A 19664-nucleotide genomic window follows, 5' to 3' on the forward strand; every position below is an offset into this window, starting at 1 on the left:
GTTGTTTAGTTTATTCTTGTAAATGTGGCTTATAAATCTTTTAAAATCTAAATTTCCCTCAGTAAATGCAGTTTTGCAAGAACTTAGTTTGATCTCCAACTAACATAAGTAAAGATCAGATGACAACATATAATTTATCATGATTTATCCTGAGATACTTGATTATTTGGAATCTTAGCCTCTTAAATAAACATCGTCTGAAAACATGAACAGCCTTCTTTGAGTAATAACAACTTGCCTGTGTTCTTACGCAAGCCAAAACCACTCAGAATTGAAAACACTTAAATCAATAAAATGAAATAACATGCAAGATGAGAAATGACACAGACATGTACGTAATGCTCAACCTCGCTTGCATTTGTCTCATGTCCAAAGTCGCTCCGTTTCGCATCAAAAGCACGTCACGGCGCAGATGACAAATTGACAACAGCTGCAACTAAGACAAGAATTCAGAAACTCTTGCTTTTATTAGAAACAAGTGAAGTGAATGATGCGAAGTGAATAATGATCTCCTTTCCATGGTTCTCGCCTCAATATTTCATAGTAAGTGATGATCTCCCAAACAGAAAGGGTGTCGTCGCATCCATATTTCATTGGAGAACAATGCAGTGTAACTGACATACACAGTGAGGAAATGTGCTTACAAAGCATCAAAAGAACTGTCACACAGTATGGATGGCTGCAGAATAATATAGGGCACTGCTGGATGGATGTAACAAGCTTCATAGCTACACGCATCATTTGATCACATAATACAAAGCCAGAGTGTGTGTGTGTGTGTGTGTGTGTGTGTGTGTGTGTGTGTGTGTGTGTGTGTGTGTGTCTGTGTGTGTGTGTGTCTGTGTCTGTGTGTGAGATGCTTCATTTGATCAGGTAATATAAAGCTTTGGTGCCTGTGTTTGTGTGCAAGTTTGCTTGACGTGCATCATTTGCCCATATACTACAAAACTGCACTGTTCTGTGAGTGTGTATGTGTGTGACATAGGTAAAAGGGTACATGCATGTATCTGTGTGTCAACAGAATATGTGACACGCATCATATACTTAGATAATACAAAGCGTGTGTATGTGTGTGAGTGTGTAGGCTGCAAACAGTGGTATGTCTAATAACAGGGCTTTCTGAATGAGAGAGTGATGAGTCCTGTCACTGCTGAACACCGCACACAGATGCACACATGCTGGCTTTCTGCTAAATTAAGCATTGGAGGAAACTACAGACACGACATCAGACAGCGGAGGCAGGCATGCACGTGCACGCACGCACACACATGCACGCAAACACATGCTTGCACACACACACATACACACACACCTTCTGATACAGAAACAAGCTTACAAACAAGCTGAAAGAGACACTTGTGACTAGGAATATATGCAGGGCATGTGTGTGTACACACACACACACACACACACACACACACACAGATAAAAATGCAGACATACTGACAGAGACACATGTGCCAGTGCAATGCGACTCATAAATTAGGGCATGCATTATTAACTGTCGGAAATTTCAGAGCACATGTTGGGACTGTTGTACCTCAAAACAGAGAGACATTAGAGAGAAACACAAACAGACTGTATGCATGACAACAACTGAGCAATACTCAGCGCAGCATAGAGACACAGGACTCTCCCAAAATAATAACAGTGAAAACTTCAGCAGTTAATAATTCAATGAGTCAGTCAGTCATCAATCATTTTACACATAACAAATTGTGTTTTTCCTTTATTAAACTGTTTTGGATGGTTGCCACAATGCTAATCAAGGAAAACAAAAAAGGTCTGTCTCAACAATGACGCAGACAACTGATACAACACAAATAGCCCATATATCAACAGAGTATTTGTAATACAGAATCCATTCACCTGGCTTACAAAAAAGGGGGAAAAATGATCTTGTTCACTTCTAGTAATGTCTAAGGGCTGATTCATCACCAACGTTGGATTCGTAAACAGACACAGATGGAGCCTTCTGTTTGTACTGTGCGTTTATTTCCTTCTTTTTTGTGCATGTTTTTCGGAAAGCCTACGGACATGAAAGACAAAGAGCAGTTCCACGAGAGATTGTGGAAGTAGTGTAAAGTAGTCTAGCGTAGTTAAAGCAAAATACAACCATAAGAGATGGCAAAGACTTTTAAAAAATGGCACTAACGGAACTAATCGGTAATATAGTGAAAATAATTCCTTATCCACATGTTGCAATGTATTTGATGGCCTTGCAGTCTGCCGTCATCCACAGTGCTGCTTCTGTTAGAAGGTAGGCTTACATTTTACAAACTCCTCCACAGTCGAATTTTTTGTTGTTATCTAACATTTTTGACTCTGACCTGCTTGTGCCATCTATTGACCATCTTAAAGGGCGCATGGAAGTATTAAGGCAGTGACGTTTACAACGTTTTGAAATCTAAGAGGTGGACATCAGCTAAACACCACTAAAGGTGAAATATGAAAATATATGAAATAACCCTGTAAGCTTGCACCAGAGCAGGTCACCACACGCAAATAAAAACACATCACGTTGGGTTTGTGGGATGGGTCCACCTGGCCAACTGCGTTTCTAGAAATCAGATAAGGTAAGACAAACAATAATTCCAGGCAAAAAAAAAAAAAAACAAAAAAAAACGAAGCAAATAAAAACACTTCAACGAAAAAAAGAATATGTTGAAACAACTTCAAAGACACACAGGAAGAAGTTTGTTTAGAAGATCTAAAAATATACTGTCCTTGTCTCTTGTTCATAAAAATAAATTACCTTTAACAGAGTATTCTACACACACTCCTTTCAGCAGAATGAAATAACGTACTGTAAAGTAAGCACAACTCAATACATTAAAAATGAGAAGAGGCAACTCTATAACATATAATACTTGGAAATGCTCAGTACCTCGACAAAATATGCTGGATAATTCACAGAGAAGCCCTCTAAGCCAGCTGAAAAGTGACTGGCAGTTTCATCATCCTCAGACTTTGTTCTAGTACAGAACACTCTTTCCACGAGTATCAACTAGTTGAGTTGCACTTAATTTATCCGTGAAGCAGCTACATAGACCCAAAAACATGATTCAAAATATGAATTTGCCAGTTTATGGACAATGTCGGGCTGCAGCTATCAGGGAACAATAGAAAAAGCATAACGCTTTTCTAAAACAGCCTGCACTTACAGACTGTTCAACCCTCACAATGAAACAGAAATATAAACTACAATCAGAACTTGAAATAGATTGAAATTTAAATCTAGTGCAACTCAGGTGTTATTTGTACCAAAAGGCTTGTATCAAAAGTGTTTGTGAAGGTTTGCGAGGACAGCTGACCTGTCATTGCTCATGTGGTTATTCCTCCATTAATAACTAAGAAGACTTTGTTTGGAACAGAGTAAACCACTGCAAAGTGGTAAATGGTGCTCTTTAATTAAAAAAAAAATCAAATTTTAAAAATCTAACTGTCCTAAAAGCAAGAAAAATCTCAAAGAACATTCAAATGATCCTCTCTGTGGGTGTCACTGAATCCATCTGTCTTTTTTCTTTGGGTTTATTCAAAATTGAACGAGAGCTGGTTAAGTATGTTACAAGAGACATAAGGAGACTTTTTTCATCTGCTTCAAACACACTGTTTTGGCTCTTAAGATGTCACTGTCCTCTTGCTTCTTTACACTCTTCTTCTCGTTTACAGATGCTTTATCAGTACAGTTTCTCTATAAGAAAGGCCAAGATAGCTGCTGCCAGAGTGAGCCCGATTCCCAGCTTCTTCACTGTTTCCCTGTCCAGACTGTGAGAGCGGAACAACAAAACAGACGAAGCAGGCTCAGAGGAAGCTGGACCTTGGACGCCATTGGACATCTTTTCCTGTGAGGAGAAACATATAGAAAGCAGACCACACAGGCTTTATTATAAAGTGAACACTGTGCTAGCAATATAATGCTTCAGTGTAGGAATACTCAACTTTCTGTGCCTGGAGGCCACTTTTGCAAAATGACAGGCAGGCAGGGGCCAGGTTGTAGGATTTGACATTCGGAGCTGTGCCCAAATCTCTGCTGGGGCATTTGCAGGATCCACCCCTTGCACTTCATGATAAACAAGCTCTATTTCTGCTTTTTATGCAAACCAGTACCTTATGTACTGTCAAAGTAAAAAAATAAATAAACAAATAAATAATTCAAGAGTGTGAGTCCAATTAATTACAATAATAATAATAGCTTGGATTTATATAGCGCCTTTCATGGGACCCAAGGACGCTTAATTTCATTGTGAATTAGAAAATAGTCGGTGGGCCATTCAGCACCCCATCGCAAGCCACTTTTAGCCCATGTACCACAAGTTGCGTATAAATGCTTTACTGACTTCTCGGTAGGGAACTTGCTTATTGCTCTTCTGCACAATGAAATTAAGATTCTGGATGCAGATATTAGGATTTTAATATTATGTGATTATTCCTCCAATGTGTGCAAATACACAGACTCACACACAAAGGCTTTGTTATGCTTTCTCCCACACTTATATTGACACAGAGGTTGTTGAAGCTGTTTGCTGAATACTAATATCACATTTATATTAAATCAATTGGCCACCGCCACAAATCAAACAGGGCGGCTTGACAGCAGAGTGGCCAGTGATTAAACGCATCAGATGTCTGTAATGAGAGAGGTCTGTTTAGCCTAAATGTGCTTGGAACATTTTTAAAACATCCACTACAGAAGGTTTGTGATGCTAAAAAATGTGATAGATGCCGAGAAGAGTGTAGCAAGAGAAGATAAACTGTCAGGAGGACAAGAAGAAGAAAAGGAGGAGGACCAAATTCAAAACAAATAAACAACAAACATCTGAAGTTAATTCTGGAACATAGATCAACAAAATCGCATTTAGTCAGCATTATAAAATAGCCATTTAAGTGAGGTGGTACTGTATATGACTACCCTTCATGGATCATTGCTGCTGATCATTTATGTACATTTAGAAACAAATCTATTGATGCCACTAGATATTAGGATGCAGCACCATTATTTAGGTGAGCAAAGGGGGAATTACAGGGCTTTATCATTTCATCCACTTTTCTGTCTATGTCTTGTCCTCTTGGCTTCCGTCTCTCCATCTTTCTGTCTACAACTCAGTTCCCTTTGGATATTACAGACACAATAATAAGCAGAATTATAAATTCACTGCTTATATCGATATTTTGTGGATGAAAGCATTCATGAAACCAGCCATTTGCTTATGCAAATGAGTGCATTTCAATTATGATGCCATTATCTCTGTGTAAAGCAGTTAATGCAGTTTTGTAGTGATCCAATTATTATAGAGTGCTGTCTATTGAATCAAGCTGATGTTGAAGAAGGTGCACTGTGATGTAGTTACGTAGGAAGCTCGGAAAGGCATGAGAAAACGAGAGTTGGCCTACAATGATTGCAGAGCTGGAGCAAGGCTATGATGGTTATAGTGCTTGAGTTTATCTCTCAGTGGCTCACCATTTTCACATTGCTTAAAAACAGCGTTTCTATATCAAGTTCACACACAACTGCTTCCTATAGCAGCATGGATATTCACTCAGAGTTTAAGTGTGCATCTGAAGCAAACACTGCTTTGGGCTGAATTTGAGGAGTTTGTGTGTCTGTTTGGCATGTTGCCAATACTAAAACATTAAAATTTAAACAATGCACATGCTGCTGCTTACAAAAACACCACGAAAGCAGCTGTGATGAGAGAAATGTCAAAAATAAGCCATTAAGCCATAAGTCATTTAACCACCGCTGATGGTGTTAAAATAATTCAGATGGAAACACTGAATACTAATAACCAGTCCTGTTTCTCCCTGACCTGCACCCTCCCTGATTGATCATCATTGCGTTTGATTACACATTTATCCAGTTTTGTCTAAATGTCTGAGTGTGGAGACCTGAGGTGCAGTTTCAAGCAAAGCCACAATTGATTGCAAAATAAATAAATAATCCTGCATGAGATGTGGCTCTTTTAATTTGAGCATAAAACAAATTGGATGGGTGAACCAACACTTGTCAACATCTCTGAGTGGAGTGGAAATCGATCAGGATGACCTTGTAGTAGTTCCTATAGGTCTTCTCCTGCATGACAGTTGGTAAAATTTCTTATCACCATGAACGTAGATTATACAGGCCAATATTGAGCGATTGAGCGGCTTTCTAGAATAACCTTTAATCAGGTTCACTGGGGATAACTGTGAGACGTTTGGCTTTGATATTTACCACAGTTAGACTGACTCCTCTCTCTCTTTCTCTCTCTCTCTCCCCTCAAGTATGTTCATCAAATCTTGTACGACGACCTTCTGTTTCATTTGTCATTAGTTCCTCTCTCTACTGACTGCTATAGATTCTCTTATCCTCCATCTTTTTTTTCCAAACAGGATGTTTATCTGGCTTTTCATGTTATCGTCGCAGTTCTAGAAGTTCCTATATGAGTAAAAAAATTTAGAGATACTCATATTTTAAAAGTTGCACTTGTAGATCATTTGTATGCATGCTGCACTTTTGACTTGTGAACTACAAGTGAAACTCAGATTTTTGTATGTGCAGTATGTATTTGTATGTAACTGAGTCAGTGCACGCCTACACGAGCTGCATGCACATGGCTGTGTGTATGAGCAGCTGCATAGCGTCTGTCCTCTGCTTCTCTATTCTCCACATTACTCCCGTTCCCCTGTCCTCTCTGATGGTTGAAAATGCTACCTTACCACCCACTCTTCTCCTCACCGTTGACGCTGAATGGTTTCCTCTGTTACCACTCACAATGGAGGATGGATCCTGTGACCGGCAACACCTACATGACACATCTATAAGTCACTAACAGTAACTTCAAACAATAGGTGGAGGGAGAGTCAGTAAAAGAGGTCTGGCGGATGTATCCACCTTCACTTAGGATCATCAGAGAACTCCCTAATGGTGAAACTGATACGCTGTTTTGTTGCTGTGTTGATGCTGGAGCAAACATTTGCTTTTTGTGAGGGTGTATGGTGGCAGCTGAGTCAAGTCCCTGGCATAGTGCATGTGTTCCTTGTCACTGAGCCCCTTAACTGTAACTAGAATTACCACCTCGCGGTTGTACGCCTCTGCAAACCACTCAAGTTGCAGTTAACATCCATGTCTGTGAAAAAAAGGACGCTTCAAACACATCTCCCCCCCAGCAGCACAGCACATCTATACAATCAGTACAGTTTTGAGGTGGGATCCATGGATTGGCGCATCAATTCAGCATCTGACCGAATGTTATGATGTTGAGTGATGGCCAGAAAAGTGTTTTTGCAGAACATTATGATAACACAGTGAAGTTGATCTTTGACGGTTTGAATATATAATGTCATCAATTCATCATTTGACCCTATTAAACAGCTTTGTGAAATTCTGTCATAATTAGCGTACAAATTCTTCAAATTTAAACATCCATGATCTTTGACCACCAAAGCCTGATTAGTTAATTGTTGAGTCCAAGTGGACATTTGTGCCAAATTTAAAGCAATTCCCTTAAGGTGTTCTTAAGATATCATGCTCACGAGAAAGAGACAGGTGCGAAGTCAGATGTTTGAACACCAAATTGTAAATTCCTTGTGGAGCCTAAGTCGACCTTTGGGCCAAATTTGAAGAAATCCCCCCTAGTTGTTCTTGAGATATCACATTCATGAGAATGAGACAGATGGAAGGTCACAGCAACCTTGACCTTTGACCACCAAAATCTAATTAGGTCATTACTGATGAGAAGTGGACACGTGCAGAATTTGAAGATATTCTTTGACACCCTTCTTGAGATATAACGTTCACAAGAACGAGACAGATGAACAACCCAAAAACATAATAAAAATGTGATCATAACAAACAGCTACTTTTATCTTGGGTTTAGATCACTAATCTGTTTAAATAGAACCGTTCAGTGAGGTTCCACTTCGCCGTTTAGCAGGTTTTAAACATTAGCCCATTCATTTAAGGATAAATGGACTTACAATGATACAAAAAAGCCTCAAAAGTTGGTTTTCCTTCATTCATAACTATATATGAATAAGAATGACTGAAAGGGAAAGCTGTTTGTAAAAAGAAAGTCTTTAAAAAAATTTACTTAGTAATGCAAATTTCAGTTCCCGCTTACTTGAGAAAGAATAGGAGCAAGATGAATATTTAATGGAAACTGAGACAAAACGAAGACAGACTAAGAGCAAAGGACTGATGAGACGGGGGGAAAAAAAGTTGAGCGTCAAACCCATTATCTTTCTCCACAATGACAGACCAAGTCCTCTCTATCCATCTATTTATCTGTCTCTCTGCAGGTGTCTTTTAACAACGGGGTGCCAGGCGATAGACTGAATAGTACAGTCTAAAATCTATTACTTGTAGGGAGGATAAGTGAAAATCCAAGTGCCAGTAGGTGCGTGTCAGCACAGTGGGAGAGTGGGGGGCAGAGGAGTGGAGAGAAGTGAAAAAACTGAGAAGAAATGAGCAAAGGGGGCAGGAGAAGATGAGAGATGTGGCTTTCAATGATAGTTCACCACCTGCTAGCTGGCATGCTGAGCCCGTGCATATGTCTGTGAGAAAGAGAGAGTAAGAGAGCTGGCATTTGTGAGTAAGTGTGTTTGTACGTGTAGGCCTGTGGTGGATAATTCTGTCTCTCTGCTCACCGTGGTAGAACAGAGCAAAATAATCCTCCTGAAAATCATCTAACACTACAGTAGGAGAGCAGACCGACTAGCACAGCTAGATACTTTTCCCTCGAGCTCTAGGACTCTCAAATGTCTCTCTGTGTCTAAAAACTCTTGCTCCAATTCCACAGAGGCACCTTTTAAAGAAAAAGAAAAAAATCTGCCAGGGTGTCTGGTGTGGCCTCCCGCCAACACGCTGACATATTCACACTAAGATACACACAGCGACACGCACAACACATCACGAGAGCCAGAAAGCACAATACACAGTGGTCACATTTCTCACATGATCCTCACCAGCTGTCAGTGTCACTCTAGACACACAGAGATCAGGGAAGCTGTTTGTGTGTGTGTGTGTGTGTGTGTGTTTGCAGATACTGTAACAGGCTCCTTAGTCACGAGTGATTTGACAAAGCCATGGTGACAATCACAATCCACAAACAGGGATGGCAAAGAAATAAAGAATTATTACAAGCAATATTTCTGATACAAATACATGTGTTTTTCAAATCATGAGGAGTAATAGAGGTTCATTGGGGAACTTGAGTCATGTTCTCTTTCTGTCTTCCTCTTTCTCATCTGTGATCTGCAATTTCCTCCATCAGCATGACTGTGAAACTGACACTACAGCGCCTGGGCTTACAGGTGTACCTGTTGTCACTTCACACACACTCAAAGTCACACAACATCCTAATCCGTACATGTTGTCAAGTTACACTCTGACACGACTTGTTTCTCCATTCCACACGTGGATGCAAAGAACACGTTGACTGTATACACATGGGCGAGGTGACTCACACGCACTCACAGACATGCACAAACACAACTTTACACAAGCACATATCACTTTCTGTCACAGCAAACAAAAGATGATCGTTATTGTTTTATTGTCCTCAAATAAAAGACTCAATTGAATATTCAATAAATTGAGATTTGACAGTAGATTATGTGCTGCTTGTTCAGGCTTCAGATTTTCTTCCACTACATCACATAAAGTGCAGAATTACAAGCCAAGTCAACTGAAGCAATAAACACAACAATATTTACTTGTGTCTGCAGGCCAATAGAATGGAAATCAATATCTCCAGTTCTATCTACCATACAACAATCTGAAAGTGAGAAATATCTTCTGTGGCGAAGGCAAACCTTTGCTCACAGTTATTTAATGTGGTGTTACTCTGGTATTTCACTAGTCAGTAAAAAAGCCAAAAAGCTCTTTGACACAATTCGGAACACAATCAACTGTCGTAATGATAGCCAGACATGGGTTTTATTTTCGTACTATGTCTCTGCTTGTCAGGCTGTGATGAAGTTTTCTGGGTAAAAGCAAAGTGTTAAAAGCAAGACCAGTGGTTGTGTCTCATAAGCTGTTTTCTCATCGGAATTTTGGGAAATGTCCACAGAATCAAGTCTGGACATTGTCCTGAGTTTCTCTTTCACACATGCAGCACACAACAGGGGACTGTCTGTGTTAGACGAGGTTCTTACCCCCTGAAAATATTCCATTTGGTTTATGTGAGGATAGGTAGTAGCAGTGGGTAGAGCGTGCAGGAGGCAGAATGTGATGCATATAACAACGTGGTCACATAGCCACTTTATAATTTAGTCATGAACAACAGAATCTCTTGCTGTTCCTTGAATTTGCCTGACAATTTTCAACCCCTTATATACAAAAGTTACCCAATCTTGTCATATCTCCAGTTAGACACTTTTGTTGCTGTCTCTGTTGAAATGACTTCTCTGGACAATTACATGCTCTATTCACACACAGGCTTAATCGGAAATTACTGGGAACTGTAAGTGTAAGGTCCATTTGATGTCCAATCCAAGTGATTTTGACATTTGTGTTCTCACATAAAGCTCCTCCAGGCAATGTGTATATCATTTTAGGTTTAGGTTAAATAAACATGGACAAGTGTCATTTATACTAATTGACATACAATCACAACTATGTATTGAGATATTTCTTTGCAAGTAGGTTAACTGTCACAGTAGCTAAATACAGAAGGACACTGCATGTGTGTACAGTGAAGTGTTCAGTGTGCATTTATGTGTCAAACACATCACAGGCTCTATTACAGGCAGCTGATGCGTTACGGCAATGGAAATAGAGACCTTACACGTGGACATAATGTGCAGACACACACATGAAAACTTGGCAGTCAAGAGTGATATAGAGAGTGTATTTTAGCCTGCGAGAAAACAATGCGAGAGGCCTGAGGTGGCTGTTTGACAACCAAGGACATGTTTCAGATTTAATTTGACGTCATACAATACACCATGACATTAAGTAACGTGCCGTTTAAAGCACTTTACCAACAATCTGTGTCTTGGGAGTCATTCAAGGTAATGTGTCTGGTGATTAAGCAGCAGTGTTTTCCTGAGCCTGAGGACTGAAGAGGGCAGATTACATTTCTCAGGTAGATCCTGACACTGAAACAAATTTAAGTGAGCAAAGACAGTCACCCCTTTAGCCTACTGTTGTGGATACCATTAGCATGATTAAAGATCGGTGAATTAAACTGCTGACTGGATAATGGCGGAACAAAACATCCACTGAAAATCAAACCTCATTCAGCCAGATATTAAAGGAGGTAGATGCCTACTAAGTAACCCAAATAACATACCTTCCATCATCTAAGTCTTAACACATCCAGCAAATGTCTACAGAATAGGTAACCCAAAAAGTTGAAGAAACTGGATGCTGAACCACTTAGCTTAATGCAGCTGAGGCTTAGGAGATTTCTGAAGGGTTAGCTGGGCTGCTCCTGACATGCTTTTGTTGATAAACTCAAACTTTTAACTGGACCCAAGGGTACTCAATGCTTGCACAATTAATCATGAGGCCAATACAGGTAACTTAAAAAAAGGCCACTTCAAGCTAAGTAGTAGAATTTTATCAATTATCATTTTGCCATGAACTCTGAGTGAAGAACTCTGTTTTGTTCGGCATAGGTTGTTCATACAGATTCTCTTTCCACTCAATCAGATACTATCAAAATAACAAGATTTAACTGCTGAGACATACTTCAACAAAACTGCAGCTGCAGCTCTGTAAAGACAGCATGATGAGCTTAAGAGGATGGTAAAATTGGAAATAAAATACGAATCCATGGGTGACTCATCTGCTGAAGAACTTTGCTCAGGAGTTTGTTTACAAGGCCTGTTATGGGGAAAGTGTATTTTTACGATAACATGGAAAAATAGCCAAAAAACATAGATGCTCAATAATTAAACATGTTTTTCCCTAACAGTTGTTGGCTGGGTGCTTTGTTATTTACATCTCCCATCTGTGGTTTTAAAGGAAACTCAGAGCAAGGGCCATTTAAAACCCTCTGACATTTCAAATAAACAGAATAGAATGAGGCTGCATAATACCATTTGACATATTAGGAAAGAATCCTGGAAATAGACTGATATTTTGATGGCTTAACATTTATTCCTTTGTTACTGTGACTTTGGTACTTTGAGTGTACACAAAGCACAGGCCATGTAATACAATTTGACATGCTAAATGAAATGCTTAAAATAGCTACGCCTGCTGTTTATGAAGGGAAAACAAGTCATTTTCTATCAGAGTAAACAAAGTCATGCAAAGGCCAAGCAAAACCCTGTGACATTTAAAAAAATAAATAAATTAAAAAAATATATTTGAGAGGATTAACTGCATCCTGATCAGAAAAGACAGGCTAATCTTTGATTTTTGTTCGTTTCCTGACAATACAGATGACAACATGATGTGTGCATAACGCAACATCAAAGCAACGATCCAGAACAGTCAACACGGAGCGCTTCAATTGTTTGGGGTGAAATACAGATTTTTGTTCTGAGTGTTACGCCTTTGTGTGTGTGTGTGTGTGTGTGTGTGTGTGTGTGTGTGTGTGTGTGTTTTGTCTACATGATGATTGTGTGAGTGCAGCCAGTGTCTCATATAGCCTGCAGCTATTAGGAGTCTGCCATGCACACCAGGGGGGACTCTGTATTGATGTATGTGTATACATAAATGTGTGTGTACAAGAATCTGTGTATGTGTGTATGTCTGTGTAAGCTTTGCTTTACCGATAAACCTGCAGTGTATGTCAGTGTGTGTCGGTGTTTATGTACTGTAAGCATTATGATGCAAAATACCAGCAATCCCACCCACTCAGCCTTTACTGGAATGTACAAAAATGGAATTAGAAATTGACCATGTCCACGCAGAGTTTTTAGATTTCTCTCCTGCCACCTATTCATGCCAACAAGTAAAAACACACACACACACACACACACACACACACACGAGATGTGTGAACTGATTAAAACTGATTTGGTGGGGCAGAGACTCAAGTGGTAAAAAGAACAAATGTAGCAAGAAAAATCATAAAAGAGAACACAAACAGAAGAAAAACACAATGAAAGAAAAGTATATAAAGATATAAAGAAAAAGATAAAAAAAAAAGATGAAGGGGAAGGCTGTGGAAAGCAAGAATACCAGCCCCAGAGAAAAGTAAAAGTAAATGTAATACTCAAGCAGAGATTCAGCCATTCAACTCCATTATTTACCTCTTTTTTTTGTTTTTCTGCCAATTTGTGTTCATGGAAAGACACAATTTACTACTCCCCCATTTCTATCTTTCTCCCCCTTTTCTTCTCTGTCTTTCATACTGACTGTCAATTTGCTGTCTTGGTGAAGGAGCTGAGACATTTTCTTCTTTGTCTCTCTCATATTCTCCCAGTCTCCTCCAGAAATATGTTGTGAAACAAGCTGATTATTGGGAGGCACTCAAGATGCTTTTCTGTCTCCTGGTCCCTCTGTCTACCTTGCTCTCCCTACATCTTTCCCTCTTGTTTCATTTTTTTGGCCTCTCTCTCTCACACATATCCTCATCTTCCATCATTTAATTTTATCTGAGGATGAGGACCGGTGATACTTTTCAGTGATATTGAGTGCTTTCTCTGCCATCATGTCCCACTGAAAGACTCATTACTGTCCTTTCCTTGCTTTTGAGAGTGCTGTTGCTGTGAATGAAAGGCTGACAGATGGAGAGAGAGAGCAAGAGAGAAAAAGTGGAGGAGATGACAACCACGTCAATAAAAGTAAATGTCTCTCTCTCGCTCTAAAAATCTTTGTTTTGTTTTATGGAGTGGCAAAATACCGAGGCCTTTTAATGAACATGTCGTGCCGGACAAAGGAATGAACCCTGGGCTGCACACGGACAAAGAGCAGTGTGCCATTTGATCACTATGAATCCATCCTTCCTACTCATCCATCCAGCCATAATGCCTCAACCTGCCTATATATTCACACATCCATGCATCTATTCATGTGCTCATCCATCAGTTGTGCGCATCTAAGCCTTCATGTCTCACATCCATGCATCCATTCCAATCTATCTGTCCACTTTCAGGTCCATCCATCCACACAAGTTCCATGCCACTCCTCTATAAATCCATCCATCCGGCCATACTGCTTCATGTCCACAGACATCAGTATGGATGCTGGCTGGTGTGCAATCATCTCTCCATCTCAGAAATGATAGGTCTCCCACTTTGTTCCCTTTTCAACAAATGGGCATTACAGACCTTGGTGGGTTCCTCTGCCTATCCAATCACCCACTTATCTACCACTCTCCTTTTCTCACTTTTCTCTCACAACACTCCTTTGCATCTTAGATGAAATGACAAAGCCCAGACTTCACTTTTCTTGCAGCCACTCAGCTATCATGCAATATCTCTCCTCTCTCCTTTATTCTTCTGTTTTTCTCTTGCTCTCTGCCAAAAGCCTGTAATTACAGACTCTGCTGCAAGACATGGGGGTGAGCTTCTATCTGCTTTTCCTTAATCATTCATTCATCTCACACACACAGCTCAGTGTGTGGTGGACTCACGCAGAGACTCATAGAAAATAGATGGTCTTCAAATATGTATAGGCTAGCCACCAGTATGTGTGTGTGTGTGTGTTTTGTGTGCATGGGTGCATATCCTAAGATATTTATGTATACAAGAGTATGATAGTGCCAGACTGTAATGAATGCATGTGTGTGCATGCATAGTTTGTATCAGACCTGTCCACTACTGCTACTTATAATAATAACAATGATAATAACAATAATAATAATAATAATAATAATAGTAAATGCAGCTACTGACTGTCAAGGACACCACACATACTAGCAGAGGGCTTTACTATGGGTGTGTTGAAATACATATTTCCAAGCCATTAAGTCACTTATCTATTAGCACTGTGCTCCAGTGCTACTCTGGGGTCATTAAGAGCCGACAGTGCTGGTCATGAGGACTGTGGACAGATCATCAGCAGCATCGCTGGGGATCACTTAATATAACAATATGTTAATTGCCAATATGCTGTGGACAGCAGAGACAAGCATTAATTAATTTCTGCGTATCCAGATACACCGCTGTATTGCAGCATACACTGATCTGCCAATCAACCTCTATGTCTGTCTCTCTATGGTTAAACGTGTTTCTCAGTCCGTCTTTGTGGCTCCATTTCTCACTTCCTAAAACGCTCTCACGTGTTTAGTCAAACCTTAGCAAGTACACATTTAGTGTCACAGTGCTATGACTCTCTTGCTGCACTTGCCCATCTTGTTATTTTCCCAACCAAGTATATCTCTAGTTTTACTTATACACACATATAGCCGTGGTAAATTTCATACACCATGGGCTCTTAAATAATCCTCAAAGCAACTCTAAGTAATGAAAGGACAGAAAAGTTTTACCTTAGTGAGAAGGTGTGACTTACCCCATTGCTAGGTATCACACATTCTTTAGAAGTTGTGATCAGTTAATACAATTGTTTTTAATAAAATGCACATGTGATAATAAGCACAAAATGGACAATTAGATTGAAAGAATTTGTCCATATTAGGTCATGGTGTATCTATGACTTATATTTTGATGATGTTGCTAGGTATGAGCCCTGCATCCCTGGCACAATTTGAAATGATGCAGTAAAATCACTATTGATGCGTCTAGGGGACACATTCTATTATTTTCCCAAATAAAATAGTATTTGGGATCAGTGTTCAAATCATAGAAAGAGTGGGGTCGTATGACTTGACTGATTTTATAGGTATTATTTATGTCACAGAAACCATTGAGAGTGAAACTTTTGTTCTGGATGTTATTATCATACTGTCTGTGATGTGTCGCTAGTTGTATTTCGGTGCTCTACACACATCTGACACCTGCCTGCCCACCTGCTCTCATCCCTGGCTCTCCGAATTCATTGTCGGCGGTATGAGCAGGGCGCTAGACAAAAACCTTATATTGTTAGGTTCATAAAATCTCAAATATGCACTACAGACACCACAGTTACACACTTATATACTGCCTGCTGTGAAATCAGACGATGTATCCACTCATCCCAGTGATGCTTTACTGTAAGGGGGGACGAACCATGTTTTTCCCCTGCTAATGCTACATTGCATTGTGATCACTTTTATCTCTGGTTTATTATAGGCTGTGATAGTGAGATTGATCACAAACATATATTAACTAGCTGTCATTTAGTGTTTTGAGTGTTTTTAAGTTTTTTTAAAAAGCTATTTTAATTGCTGAAATTTTATATAGTATATATATATATATATATATGTATATATATATATATGTATATATATATACACTTGCCTCGCCTTAGAGAACATTTCTTATACCTTTTTGTCTTTCCAACTTTTTCTCATTTGAAACTCTTTAAAGCACCTTGAAAGTCCTTCTCCATACTCCTAATATTTATTTACCTTAGGCGCTCTTTTGTGTGTTAAGATGCTTTTTGAATAACTTTTATGTGTACCAGTAGCTATTCTTAACTTTAAGGAGGAATTCTTGGAAAACATCATAATTTGTCAATGAGAATTTTCTAATAATTTTGTCACTATAAAAGCAGCTCTTTGTACTTAGAAGCTTTATGAATATGGCCCCAGTTGTGTTCACAGAGGGTGTAAAACCAGCATGTGACAATGTGTCCTGTTCAGCTATTGTCATTACAAAAAAATAACACACACTTTTTTCTCCCTCTCTGTCAAACTATAGATCTCTATATAAATTCTCTGCAAGAAATTAAGAGATGAAGATGATGACTTTAACTCCACTCTCTTCTGAAAAACATCTCCTGAAACACATTTTGACTTTGGGACCAGTAATAACTGGCATCAGGAAATATGCAGACAAAGGTATTTACAATACAAGGATCAGAGAGAGTGTACTGTGTAAGAGAAACTGAGTGTGCTTACCAGTATATAGAGTGTTATGTGCGTGTATCAATTTGAGTGCAAAAGAGTGCATGCATTGTTAAATCAATCCAAAAAAAATTAAGTCCTGGGCGTGTTGTGTAAGAATGTTGAAGAAGGTTGAACGAGTGCAAGTGTGGGAGAATCTAGGTGGAAGAGAAAAAAGTGCAAGTGTGTGTTGGATGGGCTGCAGACTTTATGAGGTAACTAGTTTTATAAGGTCTGGTCCCCACTGCTAAACTTTTCTTTGCTGAGTGGTGCGTCGCATGGCTTGCTTTGAAACCTTTCTCTTTCTTTCCTTTTATCTCATTCTCTGCCATCCATTTCTCCCCCTCTCTGCTTGCTTTCCTCTTCATCAGTGCCCCCCCGCCCTCTCTCTCATGTCTCTGTCTGTTCCTTTCTTCCCCTCCCTCGCTGTCTGGCAGTAAAGGCTGATGGAGTGTGAAATTAGAAAGTGTATCATATTCTGCTCTGTGGCTCCATGTCCTGAGCTATAAGCTACAGCTAGTCAGAGTGAAAAATAACATGCAGTGAAACAGATACATTAACATGCTGTTTGTGTGTGCCTATAAATGTGTGTGTGTGTGTGTGTGTGTGTGTGTGTGTGTGTGTGTGTGTGCGTGCACGTGTGTGTGGTGGAAAGGAAGACAGAGGACAGTTTAGCCAGCCACAGCTTATCTTAAATTACTTATCTCACGCCTGATACACTGGTGCTTTCCCACAAACTGCAGGAGCGAGAATGGATTAAAAATGTGGACACACACACACACACACACACACACACACACACACACACACACACACACTTGTCATTCATTTGCTGACTGAACAAAATTTAAATAGCCTGTTGTAAACACAACATTTATAGTTTTGATAAGGAAAGAACACACAGTGAGAGCTTAACAGATGTACGATGGGTCCTTATTATCTGAAAAAGGCGAATGAGCACATCTGGTAGACACATGTACACACCAAGTACACACACACCACATGGGCAACTGATTCAAAGTTGCTAAATATAGCTTGCACTGAACTCATCACTAATATGATGAGGACAGTACTTAATATTTGTGGCATAACAAATTAATTCAAGAGTCGGACATATGGCTACATCAATGGACGACCACAGATGCAAATAAAATTCAGTGTGGGATAAAACTGATACCAGTCAGCAAGTGTGGGAATTGGACATTGATTGTAAAGTTGTGGAGAGTAACAACCAACCAAAGGTGAATAATGCTAGCAGCTAAAACTGCTCCCAAAGCATCCTAGCCTCTAAATCCCTCTGACTGAAGTCAATTACCTGAGGTGAAATGCTGTTTTATTTACAATACATGCCCATAAAGTGTTGTGGGAAATAATACCTTTTGATGGATGACATTGACATGGGAACAAAGGTAAACAATACCCAATGTCTATCATAGCAGTGAAAAACTACAGATTCTTGGTGACTAGCCAAAAAACTGACTCTGCATATTGCTGCCCATGCTAACGCTTGGTGTAACAATATTTTCTGGAGAATCAGATTCAATTCAAGATAAAAGTTTACAACTTTTTAAAAACCAGTTACTCAAAACTTACACACTACCATTTATGTAAAAAAAAAAAAAAAAGCTATCAAAGGTGAATGAATATCACTGTGCAACTGAATCAAATTGGACTGAATTGACTTCAAACAACAGTATATTATGCTACAAAATGATCATCTGGAAAGTATAAATACTCACCTGTACTACATAAATGTACTACAATAATGTAAGAAATGTTGGGATGGTTGTATGTTTGAAAAGCGTTTTTAATTTGTGAAAAAGGTCCGCTTTCCTTTCTAGTCTTGATTTCATACAGTTACTTGACTTGATTTACCTGCCTGCATTTTGGGTGCCCCCTGGTCCCGTTTAATTTGAGAATTTCCCTCACACAGCGAGACAACATCTGCCACAATGTTTTTCATTTCTTGGAGCTACACGACTTTATTGGAAGCGCTGCTGGAATGTATATCACTTTCGGTTATTCATTGAACCACACTCTCAGAGTGTACTCTGGGCACAGACAGAGCAGAACAATGCCAAGCATAGTAAAACTGAAACTTAACCGCTAAATGTGCTGGGCTACTTTTACTTGCCTCTGCAGCAGCTGCCCCTCTCATCCATCGATCTGATCTGATTAGCTTTAATTTTTATTTTATCCTTTTATTTAACTTTAATTTAACCACAAAAAAACAAAAATGTCAAAGTGTAAACTAGGTCAGTACAGTTTACTATACTTAATGCTCTGTACAGCCTTGAAGTAATGACTGCGCATACATACATTCATCTCTTTGTCCACATATATTATGATGATACCTTGATTTACTGTGCTGTAGCATTAAATTAGGGGGGAAAAAGTGATCCGATGTGTGCATTTAACTATATCAGTACACAGGTGTGCGTGTATTTGTGTGTGTTTACCTGCATCAGGCCAGACACCTCTCCTTTCTGAAGCGGTGCAGCAATCGAGGGAGTGAAAGGCTTACTGTCTTCTACAGGATGGCCTTTCAGGAAGTGTTTTCCTGCCTCGTAGATGTCCACCTCAATCATCTTCCCTTTGAACTCAGCCCTTTTAGGCACCAGCACCTGCAAACCAGGAGAGATACATCATAGCTGATGTCTCTACAAAACTGTAAAATCCTAACAAAGAACCTAATTGAAAGATTATTTAACATATAGGATTTTGTTCACTGTAGCAGTGAGTGTGTTTGAGTGACTAGTGGTGGGATACTGCATACAGGAGCTTGTTGTCATTCAC

The 19664-nt window shown here is 39.4% G+C and overlaps 1 protein-coding gene across 3 annotated transcripts in view; it reads right to left on the bottom strand.

Annotated features, from left to right (window-relative positions):
• Window positions 1–19664, bottom strand: part of cdkal1 (CDK5 regulatory subunit associated protein 1-like 1) — a 306706-nt gene that overhangs the window by 31419 nt on the left and 255623 nt on the right. For 2 of the 3 annotated variants that reach the window (XM_088084047.1, XM_088084048.1), the window contains exon 14: window positions 19328–19492. In XM_088084047.1, the coding sequence (XP_087940173.1) occupies window positions 19328–19492 (165 nt within the window). Of the gene's footprint in view, window positions 1–1697; window positions 3846–19327; window positions 19493–19664 lie in introns of those variants that run through there. The other variant, XM_042489706.2, reaches the window with a different exon arrangement.

This window comes from Plectropomus leopardus, chromosome 11 (assembly GCF_026936395.1).
Source record: "Plectropomus leopardus strain MGB_pleo_1.0 chromosome 11, ASM2693639v1, whole genome shotgun sequence".
Lineage (NCBI taxonomy): Eukaryota > Metazoa > Chordata > Actinopteri > Perciformes > Serranidae > Plectropomus > Plectropomus leopardus.